At 56.5% G+C, this 21,143-nt stretch overlaps 3 protein-coding genes across 5 annotated transcripts in view; all 3 read left to right on the plus strand.

Annotated features, from left to right (window-relative positions):
• The window catches only part of FAM193B (family with sequence similarity 193 member B), a 34,614-nt gene extending 28,396 nt beyond the window's left edge, over nt 1–6,218 (plus strand). For 2 of the 3 annotated variants that reach the window (XM_060008283.1, XM_060008284.1), the window contains 2 exons: nt 818–915; nt 2,743–3,118. In XM_060008283.1, the coding sequence (XP_059864266.1) occupies nt 818–914 (97 nt within the window). In that variant the 3' untranslated portion in view covers nt 915; nt 2,743–3,118. Of the gene's footprint in view, nt 1–817; nt 916–2,742; nt 3,119–5,818; nt 5,930–6,206 lie in introns of those variants that run through there. The other variant, XM_060008278.1, reaches the window with a different exon arrangement.
• DDX41 (DEAD-box helicase 41) lies at nt 5,646–11,001 on the plus strand. The gene is made up of 17 exons (XM_060008286.1): nt 5,646–5,731; nt 5,819–5,929; nt 6,207–6,366; nt 6,447–6,521; nt 6,650–6,710; nt 6,836–6,972; nt 7,403–7,475; nt 7,578–7,731; nt 7,809–7,945; nt 8,785–8,947; nt 9,109–9,240; nt 9,518–9,589; nt 9,694–9,790; nt 9,930–10,079; nt 10,164–10,235; nt 10,352–10,462; nt 10,642–11,001. Exons 1-17 carry the CDS (start codon nt 5,705–5,707, stop codon nt 10,776–10,778), a joined length of 1,869 nt encoding a protein of 622 aa, XP_059864269.1. The 5' UTR covers nt 5,646–5,704; the 3' UTR covers nt 10,779–11,001.
• Nucleotides 11,002–12,258: 1,257 nt separating this feature from the next.
• DOK3 (docking protein 3) lies at nt 12,259–17,378 on the plus strand. The gene is made up of 6 exons (XM_060006764.1): nt 12,259–12,276; nt 12,878–13,076; nt 14,036–14,341; nt 16,019–16,118; nt 16,231–16,403; nt 16,502–17,378. Exons 2-6 carry the CDS (start codon nt 13,005–13,007, stop codon nt 17,198–17,200), a joined length of 1,350 nt encoding a protein of 449 aa, XP_059862747.1. The 5' UTR covers nt 12,259–12,276; nt 12,878–13,004; the 3' UTR covers nt 17,201–17,378.
• The last annotated feature ends 3,765 nt before the right edge of the window (nt 17,379–21,143 follow it).

The raw sequence follows: 21,143 nt of genomic DNA on the forward strand, positions 1-21,143 counted from the left end.
ACGGTGGACTCCAGGGCCCCCCCGACACACATACACACTCAATCCTCAGAAAGGCCTCACTCTCAGCCATGTGCCCTTGGAGGGAGAACTTGTCCAGCCCCTCCTGGCTCTCTCCCACCAGCCTATCTGCTGGGACACAGGTAGCCAGGATGATTTGGCAGGACAGGTCATCTGGGAAGGTGCAAGGGTCAGGGAGCAGGAGGCATGTCAGACCCCAAGAACAAGGGCTTTCTCCAGTTTTATTCACCTGCACTTCCTCTGCTCTGCCGGGGATGAGTTTGAGGGGCAGAGGCAAATCAAACACAGTCCATCTAGGTGGGGAGAGAGAGCCATAAACATACAATCCAGTGATAAGTGCTGTCCGAGGAGTAAGGGCATGGGGCTAGGGCCTAGGAATGGCCAAGCTGAGAGGTGGGGTGGCCAGGGCAGCCCTCCCAAAAAAGGTGGTAACCAGGCTGAAACCTGAGGAATAGGAATGAGTGGGCCAAGTAAAATGAAAAGAGTTTGAGGGCAGAAGAAACACATCATCCTTGAAGGAACAGAAGGCATCTCAGTATAGCTAGAGTAAAATACAGGGTGAGGAGGGAGGCTGTATCCTAAGGCATTGTCACTCTCTTTACACATTGTCCCCTGGGCCTGTGGGCATCTCATCCAGGAAGCCCCATACTGCTAGACCCCAACACCTGGGAGCCAGAGGGGTTGTGCAGAGCTGACCTGGTTTCTTTAGTGACCATGACACACAGGTCTAGAAGAGGGTCCAATGGAGAGAGGAGGGAACCTCTGATTGTGCTTCTCTGGCATCTCCCGAACCTAACAGGTTCTGTTTGGATTCTGCAAAGCAAACGCGTCAGAAAGTTGCCGTGAACTGGACCAACTTCAGCCTCAAGAAAACCACTCCCAGCACAGCTCAGTGAGGTATAGAGACCCCCTTCAAGTGTTGCATGCACCCTCTCTTCCCATGCTGTGCCACCTTTTGTGCCCCTGCCAGGCCATTTCATGCTCTGGGGCATAGAGAGTTGGACTAGGTGCTCGGCTGGCCACATCTCTTCTCCTGAGAGCCCTCCTGCTTGTGTTCCTGAAGGGCCCTTCCAGCCCTGCCATCTCCTGGGGTATCACTGCCAGGCCTCTACTTCCCTCACCAGCTGCCTCCCAAAGTGTCCAGGAGGCCATGGGCCTCAGAGGGCTGCCCCCATGCCTGACATTATCAGCCTGAGGGTTGAATCTCGTTTGCCTGGCCTGGCTTCTCCACGCAGGCTACCAAGGTGCTTCCGAGTTGAAGCCATGCGAAAAGGACACAGCCCCAAGGGAACAGTGACAGGGCAGCCACGCTAGACCAAGGCCTTGGAAGTCATTTAGGCATAGAGGAATAGGTGGGCCCTCTTCCCCAAACAGGACAGATTCCACGAGGAAATTGGTAGTGAAACCGCCTCCTGGAAGAAGAGCTTGGCCCCAACCTGGGCTCTGGCCTCCTCTCCCAGTCACCTGCAAGGGTCCTTTTGTCTGAAATATTGACATATCAGATGATGTTCCAGGCTGAAAACTGAGAAGGCAGTGGTGGGCTGGGAACCAAGGGCAAAAGAGATGGCTGTCTGGCAGGCCTTGGTCCTGGGCTTGGGGCTTAATGGCTATGCAGTGCCATAGTTCACCCTAAGATGCGTCCCTGGGGTCAGGCCTTTTCTGGCTGGCAACCACACAGCTGCCTTCAAGGCAACAGGAAGCTGGGGCAAGTGGGCTGAGCTCAGTAACCCCCCAGGAGGATGTCCTCACCTGTCCTCTTCCTCCTCTTTCCAGTGCCAGGGAAACAGACTTCTGGACCCTGGGCTGAGTCCCCGAGTCCCGTTTTGGGTGAGGATCCCCCCACCCTTGACACTGACCTCAGCTTCCCAGGGGCAGCCTTCAGGGCTGGGCTCCCTATGGCACCTTTGTACTACCCCAGAGTCAGGACTGTCCTCAGACTCACCTCATCCCCTCTGCTCTGTGGGCCTGGGCTTCCTGATCCTTTGCCAGACTGATACATCCATGCCCCCAGGAGCTTCTGCTAGGGCTGGGTTGCCCTCCTGCCTTTCTTCACCACTTCTACAAGAACCAGGAGCTACAAGGACCCCAGGCACCTTCATCTGTTGCCCTTCATGAGAGAAAACGGGTCACACCTCCTCCTACAGCCCAATGCCCCTGTCATCTAGGAAACCTCATCCAGCCATAATTTTCTCCCACTCCCTCTTGGCTGATCTCTTTCTCAAGACAGGGGATGCTCCCCTCCAGTGAATGCTCTCCTCTGACCTTCTCCACCCTCCTCATAGCGTGATTGTGAGCCCCAAGTGCGTTAAGAAAGCAGTGCTGGCACAGACTCGGGACCCAGCCCGGGCCATGTACCTGGAGCCTGAGGCAGGAGCCTGAGTGCATAGGTGGCCTCTTCACTGTCAACAGGAGCGCAATGCCAGAGGCTGGCCTCTTATTCCACCCTGGCCTACAGCAGAGCATTGTGGGCTCCTCGAGTGTTGTCCACTTTCCTTGAGATTTAGGATGATGTTCACTGGGGCCGGGGCTCTGTCCCCCAACTGTGACTTAACCTTCATCCCCTGCTGGAGGTGATCGTCTGTTCAGTGTTTTCAGCCCAGGGGACAAAAATAGTAGGCAGCTGTTCCTGCCTCCATGGGCACCTGTGGAGACTCAGAGCCAGCATGAGGAGGCTAGGGTGGGAGCCATTGCTCACCGTGTGGCCATGCTCTTTTGTTTTCTCAGCCCCTGCCAGATCAAGCTTCTTCAGGGTGTCCTGAGACCCTGACTGCCAGCTGAAGGTCTACACCTTTTTCCTTCACATCGCCACCCACCTGCCCAAGACCCTCCCTGCCATCCCGGACCAACCAAAAGCTGAATAGATGCCGTGTGTGCTGGGGCCCCTCAGGACCTCTGCAGAACCGCTTCCTGGTGCTACGCAGCCTCCACATTCAGAGCCCGGGGGCTGGGCTGGCCTTTGGGTTTGGGGGCTGATGGTACTGCTGGCCCAACACTGCTTTCTTTGTGTTTGGTATTTTGTTTTACTTGTTTTTTCAATTCTTTTTGATACTGTGAAGATCTTTCCTGCCGAAAGATAAAGCAACATTTGGACACAGAGTTGGTATGTTGGTGGTTCGCTTGTCTGGGTGGGGAGTGAGGGTGAAGGATGTACTCAGAAGCATTGGAGTCCTTCTTAGTCATTAACCTTCTTGAGCATGTGCTACCTGTCAACAGGTTGGCATCGTTTCTGCTTAATTCTCGAAGCAATGCTAAGTGGGACTGTTATTCCATTTTACAGATGTGGAAATTAAAGCTCAGACAAGAAGGTGACTCTACTGAGTTCAGTTTGACCAACTAGGATTAGAGCATAGGCCTGTATGCCAGCAGCATCTGTGCCATTTCACCCATTGGGAGGACTCTGGTATGGAAACCCTGAGCAACCCCTTCCCCACACTGTCTTAGTTTCCCTCCCTTCAAGATGGATGAGTTGGAGGGGTGCAACTTGATCTCTGTGCAGCTGATTTGAGAAGGTATCAGGGGAAGCCTTGAGGACTTTGTGAACTGTGCATCTATAGCCTGGACGATTGGAGTTGTCAGGGGAAGTTGGTGGTAAATGGAGTTTTTATAAATTGGATTTGACTTTACAATGGGAATGGACGTGCAGCCTAAGTAGTTGAGAGTTAGGAGAGTAATGAACTATCTCATCCCCCCCTCCCCACCGTGGATCTGGTTAGTGAATTCAGATTTTAATATAATAGTTTGCTAGAAATGCCTCACACACACTTTTGTCCCGAATCCTCTCCATTTTCCTACTATAACCAACTCTTAGCCTGAGCTCAATGTGTGGAGCGACAGTGGTAGTGGCGACGCAGTCACTAAGAGCCCTTTGTGGAGTGTTGGGAGCAGAATCGGAAACCAGTCCCTCCCTCCTCCAAGGTTGGACACATATATTCTCTCTCTCTCTCCCTCTCTCTCTCTCTCTCTCTCTGTCTCTGTCTCTCTGTCTGTCTCTCTCTCTCTCTCCCCCCCCGCCCCGCCCCAATACAAGCGCTTCCTTTTCCAAAGAGGTAAAACAGCATTAACCATGGGCTCACAGTTCCTGGTCCCTTGGCCAATCCCCAAGGAAGTGTGGACACTTCTGTGAAACTTTTCTCTGTGTATTTATTACCTGTGCTCCTCTCTCCCTTCAGCTCTTACACTAGGCTCCTGCCTTGCAATTGAATTCTCACAACTATCTAAAATTCTGCTTCATCATTTCAAAGTTGCAGGTCTGATCAAGCAGCCACTTTACATACAGAGAAAGAAGACTTTTGAGAATGGCATTGAGGGCCCTGTAAGCCCAGCCCCTGCCTCTGGCACACTCTCTCCACACCTGATGACCTCAGTCTCCAGCTAGGCCTGGCACCCTCGGGGCTTCTGACTTTTGCTCACTTGTTTCCCTCTTCCCAGTTAACACTTTGTTCATGAATTCCACCGTAACTTTCACATCCCTTTCTTTCAACTGAGAAGCCACTTTTACTGTGAGAATCAAGTTTGCCCTGCGTTTATGCTAATTCCAAAAGTGGTACCTTTTGTGTCTTAGAGATTTCTTAATCTCAAAACCAGTTATCTGTGTTTGTCTCCTCACCTAATCTGTAAGGTCCTCACAAGCCAGGTTTGTGTCTTGTTCATCTTTTATCTGCTTCGACACTACGCACAATGCCCAGCACATACTCATGTTTAATATATGAAGGAAGAAAACAGCACTGACCCATCACTCGTCTTTAAAAGTTCCCAGTGAAGTTGAAATCACCCTGACAGTCTTGGCCCTGCATGCTCTGGGTCTACCTTAAAGCCTTAGCTCTGACTACCCAACCCCACACGGGCCACGTGATCACTTTGTTCCCTGGGAACTTGCACATGGCCAGAACTTCATTCCTGCTAGACCCTCTATCAGGAAGCCTCTCCCTCTCTTGAATTCCCAGCTCTGAGATTCCACACTTCCTTGTAACTTCAGATGCAGGTCTCCTCGAAGCCTTCTCTGGTTCCCCAGTCACACTCTGAGTTCTGTTACAGCATTTACATTAAATAATCGTTTACATACATACACAGGCCCTCAGTTAAAACCCACCGTCATCATTTTGTTTATCCCTCACCACTCTGAACATAGGCGTCTCACACAGATGAGAACACCAGTCAGAGCGGCAGCGTGTGTTGAGTCACTTTCTCTTCAAGCCCCGCCCTGCCCTCCTTGGCCCGCGCCGGTTAATGGGGGCGGGATAGAGAGCGGGTCGGGATCCCAGCTGGCTGGGTCCCACCGCACCCCGGCCACGAGAGGGCGCAGTGTCCGCTGGCGGGGGCGTGCCGGGTGACGTCACGCCCTGGGCGAGGCTGGGGACCCAGCACACCGCCGTCTTCGGGATCAGCGGTCCCCACGACTCAACCCGATTCGCTTTGCGCCTTCAGCGCGTGCTGCAAGTCCTCCAGCGTCCCACAATGCCTTGCCTGACGCTTTCGCCCTCAGCCCTGGCAACAGCTGCGTAGCCGCCCACAGGGGGCGGAGACGCCACACCGCAAGACAGGGGCTCAGGAGAAAATTTGTCCCTCTGCGCGATCCGGCACTTAAGAGGTCGTTGCTAGGCGCCGACGTCCGTTTCTTCACATCTGATTGGATCTCATCATAGGCGAGGCGGGGGTTTTACCGCGGTGCGCATGCGTGCAGCAGAGGATGGAGGAATCGGAACCCGAGCGGAAGGTGGGAGCCAGGTGGGGGTCCGCGCGGGTGGCGAGCGATCGTGAAGTGGGGGGCGGGGGTCCGGGTCTGACTCGTGTGTATCTGCAGCGGGCTCGCACCGACGAGGCGACTGCCACAGGAAGCCGCTCCGAGGCAGACGATGAGGACGACGAGGACTACGTGCCGTACGTGCCGTTGCGACAGCGCCGGCAACTGCTGGTGAGGGCCCCGGCTCGAGGGTGGAACGAGGGCAGGAGATGGGGGTTTGGCGGTGGGATGGGGGGTGGTCCCCGGTCTGCGGAGTAAAGTGTCACGTACACGGGAGCGTGGTCCTCAGGCAAACGAGGAACTGGCGACCTGATCTGAGGGGTGGGGCAGCTGTGCGCCTCGGGGCACAGAACCCAGTCCCAAAAGCCAGGATCCTGACTCAGGCCCCTGGGCCCGATGCCCCACTGTGCGTTGGGCTCGGCTCTGTGGGGCGCTGGTGGAACCTCAGCTCCAGAAGCTGCTGCAGCGAAGACGCAAGGGAGCTGCTGAAGAGGAGCAGCAGGACAGCGGCAGCGAGGCGCGGGGAGATGAGGACGACATCCCGTTGGGCCCTCAGTCCAACGTCAGCCTCCTGGATCAGCACCAGCACCTCAAAGAGAAGGCTGAAGGTGGGCTGGGCAGCAGGCGGGAGGCTCAGCTTGGTGCACTGCTTTTGTGTCTCTCTGACATCTTCTGCTTGTTTGGTCAGCCCGCAAGGAGTCTGCCAAAGAGAAGCAACTGAAGGAAGAGGAGAAGATCCTGGAGAGTGTGGCTGAGGGTCGAGGTATGGCTGTAGCTAGGGCAGAGAGGAGGTGGACTGAGCCTCCTCCCCCAGTCCTAGGCATGTTATATTTCAAAGGGCCTGGCCTCTGGGAAGCAGGAACCAGCCCTGAGCCACATCTGTTTCCTCAGCCTTGATGTCAGTGAAGGAGATGGCTAAGGGAATCACGTATGACGATCCAATCAAAACTAGGTATGTCTTTCCAGTCTGGAAAGTCAGTCACACTTACTTCAGACAGTATGTGGTGGAGACTGGCGGGAACACCCCAAAGCCAGCTGTGCCCAGGGGCTCTCTTGACTCTTGCCACCCACCCACAGTTGGACACCACCCCGTTACGTCCTGAGCATGTCTGAAGAGCGGCATGAGCGTGTACGGAAGAAGTACCACATCTTGGTGGAAGGAGATGGTATCCCACCACCCATCAAGAGCTTCAAGGAAATGAAATTTCCTGCAGGTGCCTGGGAGCTGGGAGCAACACCACATCTTGATAGGGAAATATCTGCAAGGTTGCAGCCTAGCCCTCACCAAGCCCAGCAACTGCAGCACTGGGTCTAGTCAGTGGGGATGAGGGATTTGGGAAGGAGAGATTTGTCTTTATTCTCCTTTTTCAGTTGTTGCAACTGTTCATATTTACCAATTTCTGTCATTAGGGAGCTTTGGTGGGCAAGTGATGACGGCCTTAAACAGACCTGGGTGTGAATCCTGCCTCTGCTTAACCTAGAGGCCTTGGACAAGTCTGCGTGTTTGTTTTTCTTTCTTTTTTTCTTTCTGGGTCTTAGTTTCATCATTTGTAACGTGAAGGACATAGTGCCAACTTTTTGGCTTTGGGGGCTTGTTGGAGTACCTATGAGACACAAGGATGATGCCAGTGTTGTTTTCTGTAGCCATCCTGAGAGGCCTGAAGAAGAAGGGCATCCACCACCCAACACCCATTCAGATCCAGGGAATTCCCACCATGTGAGTGTGAACCTGGTGGCCCTGGGGAGGAGTGGTTGCTAGATGACAAGTAGTCCCTGTATTCCAGTGAACCTGACCCTCAGCCCTCTCTTCTCTCACCAGTCTGTCTGGCCGTGACATGATAGGCATAGCCTTCACGGGTTCAGGCAAGACACTGGTGTTCACTTTGCCGGTCATCATGTTCTGCCTGGAGCAAGAGAAGAGGTTACCTTTCTCTAAGCGTGAAGGGCCCTATGGACTCATTATCTGCCCCTCGGTAAGAAAGCCTGGCCTGGAGGACAGGGTGCAGATGGGGCCACCTTCTGGTGCCAGCCACTGCCCCTGTACCTGCAGCGGGAGCTGGCCCGGCAGACCCACGGCATCCTGGAGTATTACTGCCGCCTGCTGCAGGAGGACAGCTCTCCACTCCTGCGCTGTGCTCTCTGCATCGGGGGCATGTCTGTCAAAGAGCAGATGGAGACCATCCGACAGTGAGTATAGGCACCCCCGCCCCAAGGGCTTCCCCAAAGTCGCTGCCTAGACAAGCTAAAGGACCCTTTGCTTTAGCCACTCGACAGATCCTTGCAGAGGCCTCTCATGGGCCCAGCCCTCAATGAGCCCCAGTCTAATGGGGAGGTTGGTTGGGGTGGGACAGAGGGATGTGGTGAGGTACTGTGGGAACACAGCAGATGGAACGGGGGCATCTGGGAGGTCAAAGAGCCGGAGCATTCCAGGCAGAAGGCAAAGAGGTGGGGGCCCCGGGGTGTCCAGGAAGGTCAGGGTTGTTCAGTGTGACCCATTGAGGAGGCTGAGGCTCTGGGGCATGGCTGGACCTGTGCCCTTTCCACACAGTGCAGTTCCCAACAGACATCACTAGATGTCCAGGGTTACAGACAGACCAAACCCAGTTCCTGTTTCATAGGCATTGCTAGTCAGGGAGGTTGCAGACATGGAAAAGATGAGCTCATTGTACTACGAAAGTGAGCCTTTGAGGTCTACAAAGGGAGCTGTGGGAGCACAGGCTGAGCCCTATCTGAAGATTTAGGACCGTCCTCCTGGGGGCAAGAGGAGTGACCTGGGGGAAGGGTGTGTGGGGCCGAGGTGACCACATGGCTCGGGTAGAGCAGTGGAACAGAGTGGTGGTCGAGAAGGTTGCAGCGCTCTCCAGGAGAGCCTTGTGCCGTCCATAGAGCAAGGTGGTGGCAGTGACAAGGAGCGTCAGGTGAGGAGAGATAGGAAAGAGGCTGGAGGGCAGAACAAGGTGGAGTGCCGGCCTCTAGGTAGGGCTTAGCAGGTGGCCCTGCTGTCAGTGTCCCTCCTTGGTCCCCAGTGGTGTGCACATGATGGTGGCCACCCCTGGGCGCCTCATGGATCTGCTACAGAAGAAGATGGTCAGCCTGGATATCTGTCGTTACCTGGCCCTGGACGAGGCTGACCGCATGATCGACATGGGTTTCGAGGGTGACATCCGTACCATCTTCTCCTACTTCAAGGTGCCCTTCCCCACCTGGCCGGGACGCTCCTGCCACCTTCCCCCTACACACCACATTCAACTCTGGAGGGCCCTAAGGCCCTGTGCTGCCCACCCACTGTCCCAGCCCCTCAGGCTCCCCAGGCCCCACGTGCCCTCAGCCCCAGCCTTCTTCTTCCTTAGGGCCAGCGACAGACTCTACTCTTTAGTGCCACCATGCCTAAGAAGATTCAGAACTTTGCCAAGAGCGCCCTGGTAAAGCCTGTCACGATCAATGTGGGGCGTGCCGGGGCTGCCAGCCTGGATGTCATCCAGGTGGGCAAGCACTCCTGATGGGCAGTCTCACCTGTGAGGGCTGGATCTGGCGAGGCTCCCTTAGCTGATCGGAGCCGGGTGGGGGGCCACCTTGTGGGCACTAGGGGTTTCATTCACAGCCACAGCCCTTAGCAGGAAGCCTTCTCATGGTACCCAGCCCTTGGCAAGAGGCTCTCTGGTCACCTCCTAGCCAGGACTGGGGGCCCATCCTCTGTGGCAGGGCCATGGCTGGTGAGCCTGTTCTCAGGACCACCTAACCTGATCCTGGTGGTGGCAGGAAGTGGAATATGTGAAGGAGGAAGCCAAGATGGTGTACCTGCTTGAGTGCCTGCAGAAGACACCGCCGCCCGTGAGTGCTGCCAGCCAGGCTAGCCCAGGGGCAGCATGCTGGCGGAAGGTTGCGGGGGTGCCCAGGAGTCAGCCCCTGTGACTGGAGTTGGCTTTCCTGGACAGGTGCTCATCTTTGCAGAGAAGAAAGCAGATGTGGACGCCATCCATGAGTACCTGCTCCTCAAGGGGGTTGAGGCTGTGGCCATCCATGGGGGCAAAGGTTAGCGTGGCACGTGCATAGGCATGGACCCCGCTGCCATAGCAGCCCCTCATCTTATCCCTTCCCCTACCTGGCCGGCCTGCCACTACTCCCCAGACTCTTGCTGTCGCTCTAATAGCTCCTACCTGACCCTTCCCAGACCAAGAGGAACGAACCAAGGCCATTGAGGCATTCCGGGAGGGCAAGAAGGATGTCCTAGTGGCCACAGACGTAGCCTCCAAGGGCTTGGACTTCCCTGCCATCCAGCACGTCATCAATTATGACATGCCTGAGGAGATCGAGAACTATGGTGGGCTGTTCGGGGGGCTGGGGTTGCGGCCTAGGTCCCAGCCCCTGGGCAGTGGGCCAGATGCTCTGTTCCCTCTCTCTGCAGTGCACCGTATCGGCCGCACTGGGCGCTCAGGAAACACAGGCATTGCCACTACCTTCATCAACAAGGCCTGTGGTGAGTCTGCCACCAGGGCCACCTTTGGCTGTCCCCTGGGTCCTCCACCTATGACCAGCCAGGTCCTGGCTACAGGGCCCAGGGCTGGATCTGATGGTTCCCCGCCACCCCCACAGATGAGTCGGTGCTGATGGATCTCAAAGCCCTGCTGCTGGAGGCCAAGCAGAAGGTTCCACCCGTGCTGCAAGTACTGCACTGCGGGGACGAGTCCATGCTGGACATTGGAGGTGACACGGGGTGGGAGACACTAGTCCAATGGGGGCGTGACGGGAACACCACGGAACAAGTCCATTCTGCCCCTCAGTGGCCTGGGGGTCTGATGGGGGCCCAGGGTCTGGGGCACAGAGCCTGGCCCCATCACCATGCTGACCCTCCTCCCCCACCCACCGCTACCCCATTCCCCCAGGAGAGCGTGGCTGTGCCTTCTGTGGGGGCCTGGGCCATCGGATCACCGACTGCCCCAAACTCGAGGCTATGCAGACGAAGCAGGTTAGCAACATCGGCCGCAAGGACTACCTGGCCCACAGCTCCATGGACTTCTGAGCTGGCTGTCATCCCTCTTTCTCTCCAAGGGGCCTCCGTCCCTGGGGCTCCAGCCACCTCCCACACACCCCTGCCCCGTGGGCAAGAAGCCAGCATCCTCGGCCCAGCTGGCCTGGGTTGGGCCAGGCTGGACCTGGCTGCCTGTTCCCTGTGCCCCCCAGAATTACTATTTTTGCTCCTCTTTATCCCAGCTGCCATTAAAACACCAGCCTTTTTGGTCTCAGCCTCTGTGTTTTGCCTTCTCTGCCCTGTGCTTCCTGGGCAGGCCTCACCCTCTGACCTCCAGAGCCCCTCTCAGGTAGGGCCTTGGCATCTCCCACCACTACTGCCATACCTGCTGGTACTCAGTTGTGGAAGGAGCTGCCTACCCAGGTTCCCCTCTGGGGGCTTAGGGTATTTCCTCTAGTCTACCTGGATTTATGACTCAGAGAAGAACCACACTGATGGACCAAGGGGAAATGGTTGGTTGGGTCTACTGGTCTTTCTGATTGGCTGTTATAATCTCCAGCCCTGCCCCAGCCTCCCTCTTCCTGTCACTGTGTAAAGGTCCTGGGGCTTCTCCTAAGGCCCTTTAGGAGGAGACTTCCTGCCTCAGGCCCCTTGCCCACACAGGCTCCCAGTAGGGAACCCTGTGCTCTGTTTGCCAAGGGGGCAGCAGATGCCACAGGACTGCCACTCAGGCCACAAGCACCCACTGACCCAGCTCTGTGCCCAGGTATCTGCTGGGCTCAGGACACAAATGAGCCAGGCAGTTGCCCTCTGAGGAGTTCACAGGTGAGTGGGACAGACAGATCAGCCATGAATAAATGTGGGCAGCGGTCACGGGACTGCTGGCAAATGGGCCAGGATTTCAGCATCTTGCAAAGGGTAGACAGAAAAAGCATTGGTGATAGCTCCTCTGTCCAGGCACTTCATGTGCAAAGCCACATGCTTATCCCAGCAGGACAGCAGTTGCTCAAGCCATGTTTGTCACTTGGTGTGTGGCCTAGGGCAAGTTACTTAATGTTTCTGAGCCTTGATTTCCTCATCGCTGAAATGGCAATGAGAATGCAAAGGACATGGTGTCTGAGGCTGCCAGAGCTCAGGGCTGCTTGGGCCACAGTGGGCACAAAGCCAGGTGAATGAGGCCCTTGGAAAAGATTTCCTGCCCGAGAAGCTACACACCCCACACGTGACCACCAAACAGTATTCAGCCTGTTTACACATTCCTTCCCAGAGGTGGCACTGAATAAATGAAATGAGGCTGTTCTCAGGATTCAGATTCATATGCAGAGCTCCCATACTGGCCTCCAGGAAGACAAGACTGAAACAGGACTCTAGCAAGAAGCAGAGCTTAAAAAGCCTGTGAGCTCTCCAGGGAACCCGCTGGGGGCGTGCCACCCATGCTCACGTGGCTGGGGCCGTGCCATGAGGGCTGGGGCCTTTGTGCTCTCAGACAGCATGGGGTGGTCTGGGGAGGCCTCCCAGAGGAAGAAGTCCCAGAGCCCTGAGCAGCATGGTGAGAGGTGCCCTGAAGGGGCCAGGCTGGGGGAGGTGGAGGCCAGAATACCCAGCACCCTGAATGCTGGGCCAAGGAGTCCAAGCTAAACCTCAGGGCACTTGGGAGCCAGGAAGCATTTAGGGAGGGAAGAGACAGGTTGGTTTGGGGTTAGAGAGGGCCCGGTGGGCCCAGGTGGGGACGTGGTTCAAAGGGGAGATGCCAAAGCTGGCAATGGATAGGGGCTGTGAAGACGGAGAGGAGCAAGTGAACATTAGAACTATTTCCAGAATAAAGACAAGCAGACCAACCAGGACTCCAAGGGGGAAAACAAGGAATTTGCCAGTCTGGCTAGAGAAAGGTCCTGGGGTAGGGACCAGGCTGTGGGAATGACAGGCCCCAGGGTACACAACAGCCCCAGGATGGGGGAGGGGTAGGAGCTCCTGATTCAGGAGCCAGCCTGCGGTCAGAGGCTCACACCCAGCTGACCCAGGCAGGCACGGGTCATCTGGTGGTCCAAGGCCCCTGCCTGGCACTAGTGGGTACCTTGGGCCAGCTGGAACCCCAAGGAAGAAATATGTGATGCCCTTCACCCCCATCCTAGCTCCTTTTCCGAAGACAGGGCTCCCCTCCCCCAACCCTGCAGCTGCCTCTCTGGACAGAGGGAGGGGGAAGTGGCCAGAAGGGGAAGTGTGAGGAGTTCCCCTCCGGCCCGTCACCAGTCTCCTCAGGCCCTCGGAGCGGCGGCCATGGCCATGGAGCCTCTGGAGACACCCATCAAGGACGGCATCCTCTACCAGCAGCACATCAAGTTTGGCAAGGTGGGGACCCTGGCTGCCAGGCAGCTGCCTGGGACAGATGGTGGGCCTCTGCCCCAGCCTTGGACAGCCCACCAGAACCTGGGAGAATGGGGGTAGGAGTCCAGGTGGGGAATCCAACCCAGGTGTGGGGAAGTGGAACAGAGCCCCATTCTCAGCCTGAGCAGGTTGGGCTGAGTGGGCCTTTTTGAGACCCTGCCTCATTTACAGATGGGAAGCCAAGAGCGGGGGCAGCCAAGAATGGAACCCTTGGGGCAGGGCAGAGCTGAGAGGCTGGTTAATCCAACCGCCTTCCATCCCATCTACTAGTGGCACTGTGGCCCCTCGAGAGGGCTGGAGGCTGAGCTGGAGGAGCCCCCAAAAGTGGAGCTCCATTCTGCAGAAGAGGGCTCAGCTCCTCCCAGCCCTGTCCTGGGGTAGCAGGCCCTGCACACCCACAGCTCAGCTGCAGCTGCTGCCCAGGCAGATAAACCGTCTGTTTCCTTTGCTCGACGCTATTTGCATGTTTCCTTCCTTGCCATCATGAGACTGAGGCCTCCCTCCCGCCCCAGCCCTTGTTCCGTGGCCCAATTGACCTTTTCTTTACAGGGGGTGGGTGCACCAACAAAGCAGTAGTGTCAGGTGGTCTGCTCTGGCCACTAGATACTTTACAGACATTGCCCAGTAGAAGCCCCAGCCCCGTGTTCTCATAATCTTTTGAGAGACGAGGATCCTAGTGCTTATGGGGGGGGTCACAGTTAGGAAAGCGTGGGGTGGATTTGAAGCTAGGGCTGACCGACTCCAAGCACAGACGCTTCCTGCTGCCGGGCTGGCTCTGGCAAGGCATCCTCTGTGGCCTGAAGAGCTGCGAGGCAGAGGCCAGCCTAGGTGGCCAGGAGTGTTTGCTAAGTGGCTTGTGCTAGGCTGAGCTGCAGGGAGAACTGCCACCCGAGGGTCATCTCCCCCATCTTCATCTCCTGCAGAAGTCCTGGAGGAAGGTATGGGGTCTACTGTATGCAGGAGGCCCATCAGGCGTGGCACGGCTAGAGAGCTGGGAGGTCCGGGATGGTGGCCTGGGGCCAACAGGTGACAGGTCTGTGGGGCCTGGCCGGAGAGGAGAGCGGCGGGTCATCCGCCTGGCTGACTGCGTATCCGTGCTGCCGGCTGACGGTGAGAGCTGCCCGCGGGACACTGGTGCCTTCCTGCTCACCACCACGGAGCGAAGCCACCTGCTGGCCGCACAGCACCGCCAGTCTTGGATGGCCCCCATTTGCCAGCTGGCCTTCCCGGTGAGCACAGAGTGGGCGGGTAAGGCATCCAGGGGCCAGCCGGGGAGACCAGTTCACTCACACCTTGTTCATCTCCATGCTCATTCACATCTCATCACTCAGCAAGCACCTGCCAAGCACCTAGAAGCCTGGGAAACAGCCCAGAAGCCCACAGAACAAATCTCAGATGGCCATGCATGCTATGGAGAAAATGAGAGGCTGGGTGGGAGCAGGAGTGAGTAGGGGGATGTTAGGATGGTCCAGGAAGGCTTCTCAGGAGAGGAGAGTGCGCCTGAATCCTTGAGGAAAAATAACCCACCAGGCAAAGATCTGAGGAAAGAGTGTCCTAAACACAGGTCTGAGGAGTCCCCTGAACTAAGGGAGCAGCATGGGCAAGGGCCCAGGGAAAAGCTTGATGTTCAAGCAGCAGAAAGGCCAGTGTGGCTGGAAGGTAAGGAGTGAGAGGGGGCCCAGGAAGAGGCAACAGTGGAGAGTCCGGTGGGAGCCAACTGAAACTGCCTTGGGCCACATGTGGAGTTTGGGATTTTATTCTGAGTGTGAGGAGAAGCCTTTGGGGAGTTGGACACAGAAGCTGAGAGTTTTAAAGCTTTACAGGATCCGTGATGGACCAAAAGGAAATGAGTGGCGGTTCCTCAAAAACTAAACATAGAGTTAACATATGACCCAGCAATTCTCCTAGGTGTATACCCAAGAGAACTGAAACAGGTGTCAAAATAAAACTTGTACGAGAATCTTTAGAGCAGCATTGTTCACAATAGCCCAAAGATGCAAACAATGCAAATGTCCATCAAACTGATGAATGGATAAACCAAATGCAGTCTATCCATACAACAGAACATTACTTGGCCATAAAAAGGAATGAAGCACTGATACATGCTACAACATGGATGGACCTTGAAAACACGCTAAGTCAGAGAAGCTAGACACTAAGGGCCACACATTTTATGATTCCATTAATGTGAAATACAGAAGAGACAAATCTATAGTGACAGAAAGCAGCTTAGGGGTTGCCAGGGAATGGGGAGAGGGGGGAATGGGAAGTGACAGTTAATGGGTACGGGGCTTCCATTTGGAATGATGATAAAATTCTGAATCATACACTTTAAAATGGTTAAAATGGTAAATTTTATGTTGTATATTTTACCACAATTCTTATAATTTAAAAAAAAAAGGGAAATAAACAGGAGCAAGGAGACCAGTGGAAAGCCATTGCATTTGACCCTGGCCATGGTACCATGGGCCAAGGTGGTCATGATGGAGAGCTCAGGGTCAGAGCCCAAAGGACATGGTGGGAGATGGGGAAAGAGGCCAGAGATGGGAGGAACAAGTGGCCATTCACTCGTGGGTCCCACCCTTGAAGCTCCCACCCCTTTACTGCTCCAAGCTGTCAGGGACACACACAGGCCGGCCCAGTCGCTGGCCAGCCTCAAGGGCAATGGACAGCCTCGTTTGTGCCCTCTGCTTTATAGCACTCAGCACCCTCAAGGGGGAGCCGGTGGGGATTGCAGGTGGGGAAATAGGCTCAGAAGGGTGTCCAGGGTCTTGCAGTGTGTCAGGGGCAGAACTGGGACTGGCACTCAAGTCTCTGGGTGCCCTTGCTTGTCATGAACCCCAGAGAAAGGATGTGGGAAGAGGAGTGGATGGGACACTAACCTCTGACCTTGTCCCATTCCCCAGGGCACAGGGGAGAGCTCCCAAGGACCAGGGGAAGCAGAGGCTCCCAAGAAGGGCCTGGTCCAGATGGAGGAGAACTCCATCTACTCCTCCTGGCAGGAAGGTGAGTCGGGGAGGTACAGGGGCAGCCTCAGCCCTAGCACAAACAGGGCTGGGATCTTTCCGGGACCCCCCAGGGGGCTGTGCTTGTGGCCCTCACGGCGCCGTGCCTGCAGTGGGCGAGTTTCCAGTGGTGGTACAGAGGACGGAGGCAGCCGCCCGCTGCCAGCTGAAGGGGCCCTACCTCCTGCTGCTGGGCCAGGACTCCATCCAGCTGAACGAGCCCGCCAGCCCCCAGGCGCTCTACACCTGGCCCTACCGATTCCTGCGCAAGTTCGGCTCCGACAAGGTGAGGTGCTGGGCGGCCGCCCCACTGGTCCCGCAGGGAAGGGTAGCGGTTGGCGAGCGGCCCCTCAGCCGCTGACTCCCCGTGCCGCCCGTGCCCAGGGCGTGTTCTCCTTTGAAGCCGGCCGCCGCTGCGACTCGGGCGAGGGCCTCTTCGCCTTCATCAGCCCCCGCTCCCGCGACCTATGCGGGGCCGTAGCCGCCGCCATCGCCCGCCAGCGGGAGCGGCTCCCGGAGACGGCGGGGCCCCAGCCCTGCCCCCTGCCGCGGGCCACCTCCCTGCCCTTGCTGGAGCCTCCGGGGGAGCTGCGGGAGGTGCCCCCGGGGCCCGAGGCGCCCGGCTCCCGGAGGGCGCGCGTGGCCGAGCCCGGGCCCCAGAGCCTGCCCCCTCTGCTGGGCCACGCAGCCCCGGACGAGCCGGCGCCCGCGCTCTACGCGTCGGTGTGCAAGCGGGCCAGCCAGCTTCCGGACGCCGCCGAGCACCTGTACGAGAACCTGTGCGTGCTGGACGCCGGCCCAGCGCCCGACGTCGGCTGTCCGGAGCAGGAGGGCCCGGGCGGCCGCAGCCCCCTGGCCAGCCACATCTACCACAATAGCCAGGACCTGGGCTGGCCCGGCGCGGCCCATGACAGCAGCCTGGAGGCCCAGTACAAGCGGCTGCTGGAGCTGGAGCTGGCCGACGACGGCGACGAGGCCGGGGGCTGCGCCCGCGCCGGCGCCCACTTGGGCTTCAAGGCCAAGCTGGTGACGCTGCTGAGCCGCGAGCGCAGGAAGGGACCGGCTCCCTGCGACAGGCCCTGACCAAGTATCGTGGCGGCCGGAGGAGAGGAAGGCTCTCTCCCTGGGACAAGAGAGCGGGGGAACAATGGACATCTGCAGACACACCCCCACACTCACTCTAGCCTGGAGGGACAAGGCAGACAGCCTGGGGAGGACCCCTCAGGTGCCCTGCTGGACCCCAGTGTACAGTGTACAGATTTGCTGGTAATAAAGCCTTTTAGTTCTCCTCTCCATCCCACCTTGTGGCCCACAGTCCATACCTCCTCCCTACGGCTCCTTGCAGTGGCTTGCCCGGATCCACACAGACCCTCAAACACAGGCATTGCAGCAAACACCAGTGCCCTGTGCTGGGTTCCAGGGACACACGTGACCTGGACCTGACCTCTGCCACCAGTAGGCTCAAGTCTCCTGGAGCAGGAGGGTGAGATGCAGGTAATTACGGCTCCACGTGGTCCTGTTCAGCAGAAATAACTCCGACAGTAGGGCAGAGGGAGAAATAAGGCTTGCTGATGGGAGAGGTGCCCCCTGAATTGAGTGTGAAGGGCAGGCAGGGCTTCACCAGGCTGGCAGTGAGCCCTGGAGCTTTCCAGGATGAAGGTGGGCATGGTGGGTGCAGAGAGCAAGGGAAGACCATGGACCTGGAGGGCTCCAAGGGGCTGAGGGAGAGTTGGCCGCACATAAGAGACCTCACCATCCTACAATGAGCTTGGTCTCATCCTCAGTAGAGGGACATAGTCAGCCAGGGAAGCAGTGTGGAGGCTGATTTTGAGGGACCAGAAAGCCTGGGCTGGGGAGGAGTTGGGGGCGGGGGGGAGACGGGCAGGTGGAAGGGAGTTCAAATGTGCGCACACCCAAAACACTCCCCACTGAGACTCAAAAATGCACAGACACTTCTGTGGAACCCCTGGCCTCAGTCTTCCTCAACTGTCAAGGATAAAGATCAAATTGCATACCAAGCATACATTCATTCGAGTTTGATCAGGTGCCTACTCTGTGCCAGGCACTGAGGTCACGGCCATGTTCATTACAGCCACAGTCCTGTTCTCAAGGAGTCCTCACTCCAGAGGGAAATAAGGAGTCTCTTGAAGACTTTAGTGCCTGCCTTACTGTCCTCCCCTTATTGCTGTTCCTGTCACCAACGCTGGGCCACCATGCACTCAAGGATCGTGCCCCCAAAGATCCGGCCTCCTGGCCCCTTGACCTCAACTCCACCTCAGCTGCTCACACCCTTGGTACATCCCAAGCCTCATCTTTATGACAGTGACACTCCACTGTCACTTCACAATGATACAGTCTTTTTTTTTTTAATAAATTTATTTATTTATTTTATTTTTGGCTGCGTTGGGTCTTCATTGCTGCACACGCAGGCTTTCTCTAGTTGCAGCGAGCAGGGGCTACTCATTGTGGTGACTTCTCTTGTAGCGGAGCATGAGCTCTAGGCGCGTAGGCTCCAGTAGTTGTGGCACATGGCTCAGTAGTTGTAGCTCTAGGGCTCTAGAGCACAGGCTCAGTAGTTGTGGTACACGGGCTTAGTTGCTCCGCAGCATGTGGGATCTTCCCAGACCAGGGCTCAAACCTGTGTCCCCTGCATTGGCAGGCAGATTCTTAACCACTCTGCCACCAGGGAAGCCCATTTATATTCATTTTTATTTATTTATTTTTTTGCGGTACGCGGGCCTCTCACTGTTGTCACCTCTCCCGTTGCGGAGCACAGGCTCCAGATGTGCAGGCCCAGCGGCCATGGCTCACGGGTCCAACCACTCCGCAGCATGTGGGATCCTCCCAGACTGGGGCACGAACCCGTGTCCCCTGCATCGGCAGGCGGACTCTCAACCACTGCGCCACCAGGGAAACCCTATATTCATTTTTAAATTGAAGTATAGTTGATTTACAATGTTTCAAATGTACAGCAGGAAGATGGCGGAAGAGTAAGACGCGGAGATCACCTTCCTCCCCACAGATACACCAGAAATACATCTACGCGTGGAACAACTCCTACGGAGCACCTACTGAACGCTGGCAGAAGACCTCAGACCTCCCAAAAGGCAAGGAACCCCCCACGTGCCTGGTTAGGGCAAAAGAAAAAACTAAACAGAGACAAAAGGATAGGGACGGGTCCTGCACCAGCGGGAGAGAGCTGTGAAGGAGGAAAAGTGTCCACACACTAGGAAGCCCCTTCGCGGGTGGAGACTTCGGGAGGCGGAGTGGGGGAGCTTGGGAGCCGCGGAGGAGAGCACAGCAACAGGGGTGCAGAGGGCAAAGCGGACAGATTCCAGCGCAGAGGATCGGGCCGACCGGCACTCACCAGCCGAGAGGCTTGTCTGCTCGCCCGCCGGGGCGGGCGGGACTGGGAGCTGAGGCTCCGGCTTTTGTCGGAGCGCCGGGAGAGGACTGAGGTTGGCGGCGTGAACACAGCCTGCAGGGCGTTAGTGCACCGCGGCTGGCCGGGAGAGAGTCCGGGGAAAAGTCTGGACCTGCCGAAGAGGCAAGAGACTTTTACGTCCCTCTTTGTTTCCTGGTGCGCGAGGAGAGGGGATTAGGAACGCTGCTTGAGAGAGCTCCAGGGACGGGCGCGAGCCGCGGCTAAAAGTGCGGAGCCCAGAGACAGACATGAGACGCTAAGGCCGCTGCTGCCGCCACCAGGAGGCCTGTGTGCGAACACAGGTCACTAGCCACACGCCCTTCCGGGGAGCCTGTGCAGCCCGCCACTGCCAGGGTCCCGGGATCCAGGGACAACTCCCCCGGGAGAACGCACGGCGCGCCTCAGGCTGCAACGTCACGCCGGCCTCTGCTGCCGCAGGCCCGCCCCACACTCCGTGACCCTCCCTACCCCCCGGCCTGAGTGAGCCAGAGCCTCCGAATCAGCGGCTCCTTTAACCCCGTCCTGTCTGAGCAAAGAACAGACGCCCTCCGGCGACCTACACGCGCAGGCGGGGCCAAATCCAAAGCTGAGCCCCTGGGAACTGTGAGAACAAAGAAGAGAAAGGGAAATCTCTCCCAGCAGCCTCAGAAGCAGCGGATTAAAGCTCCACAATCAACTTGATATACCCTGCATCTGTGGAATACCTGAATAGACAACGAATCATCCCAAATTAAGGAGCCCTGTGGATGAAAGGCTCTTGGTGCTGCAGCCAGGAGTTAGTGCTATGCCTCTGAGGTGGGAGAGCCAACTTCAGGACACTGGTCCACAAGAGGCCTCCCAGCTGCACATAATATCAAACAGCAAAAATCTCCGAGAGATCTCCATCTCAACGCCAGCACCCAGCTTCACTCAACGACCAGCAACCTACAGTGCTGGACATCCTATGCCAAACAACTAGCAAGACAGGAACACAACCCCACCCATTAGCAGAGAGGCTGCCCAAAATCATAATAAGTCTACAGACACTCCAAAACACACCACCAGACGTGGACCTGCCCACCAGAAAGACAAGATCCAGCCTCATCCACCAGAACACAGGCACTAGTACCCTCCACCAGGAAGCCTACACAACCCACTGAACCAACCTTAGCCACTGGGGACAGACACAAAAAACAACAGGAACTACGAACCTTCAGCCTGCAAAAAAGGAGACCCCAAACACAGTAAGATAAGCAAAATGAGAAGACAGAAAAACACACAGCAGATGAAGGAGCAAGATAAAAACCCACCAGACCTAACAAATGAAGAGGAAATAGGCAGTCTACCTGAAAAAGAATTCAGAATAATGATAGTAAGGTTGATCCGAAATCTTGGAGATAGAATGGACAATAGAATGGCCAAATGCAAGAATCAGTTAACAAGGACCTAGAAGAACTAAAGATGAAACAAGCAACGATGAACAACACAATAAATGAAATTAAAAGTACTCTAGATGGGATCAATAGCAGAATAACTGAGGCAGAAGAACGGATAAGTGACCTGGAAGATAAAATAGTGGAAATAACTACTGCAGAGCAGAATAAAGAAAAAAGAATGAAAAGA

The sequence above is a fragment of the Delphinus delphis genome, chromosome 3 (genome assembly GCF_949987515.2).
Source record: "Delphinus delphis chromosome 3, mDelDel1.2, whole genome shotgun sequence".
Lineage (NCBI taxonomy): Eukaryota > Metazoa > Chordata > Mammalia > Artiodactyla > Delphinidae > Delphinus > Delphinus delphis.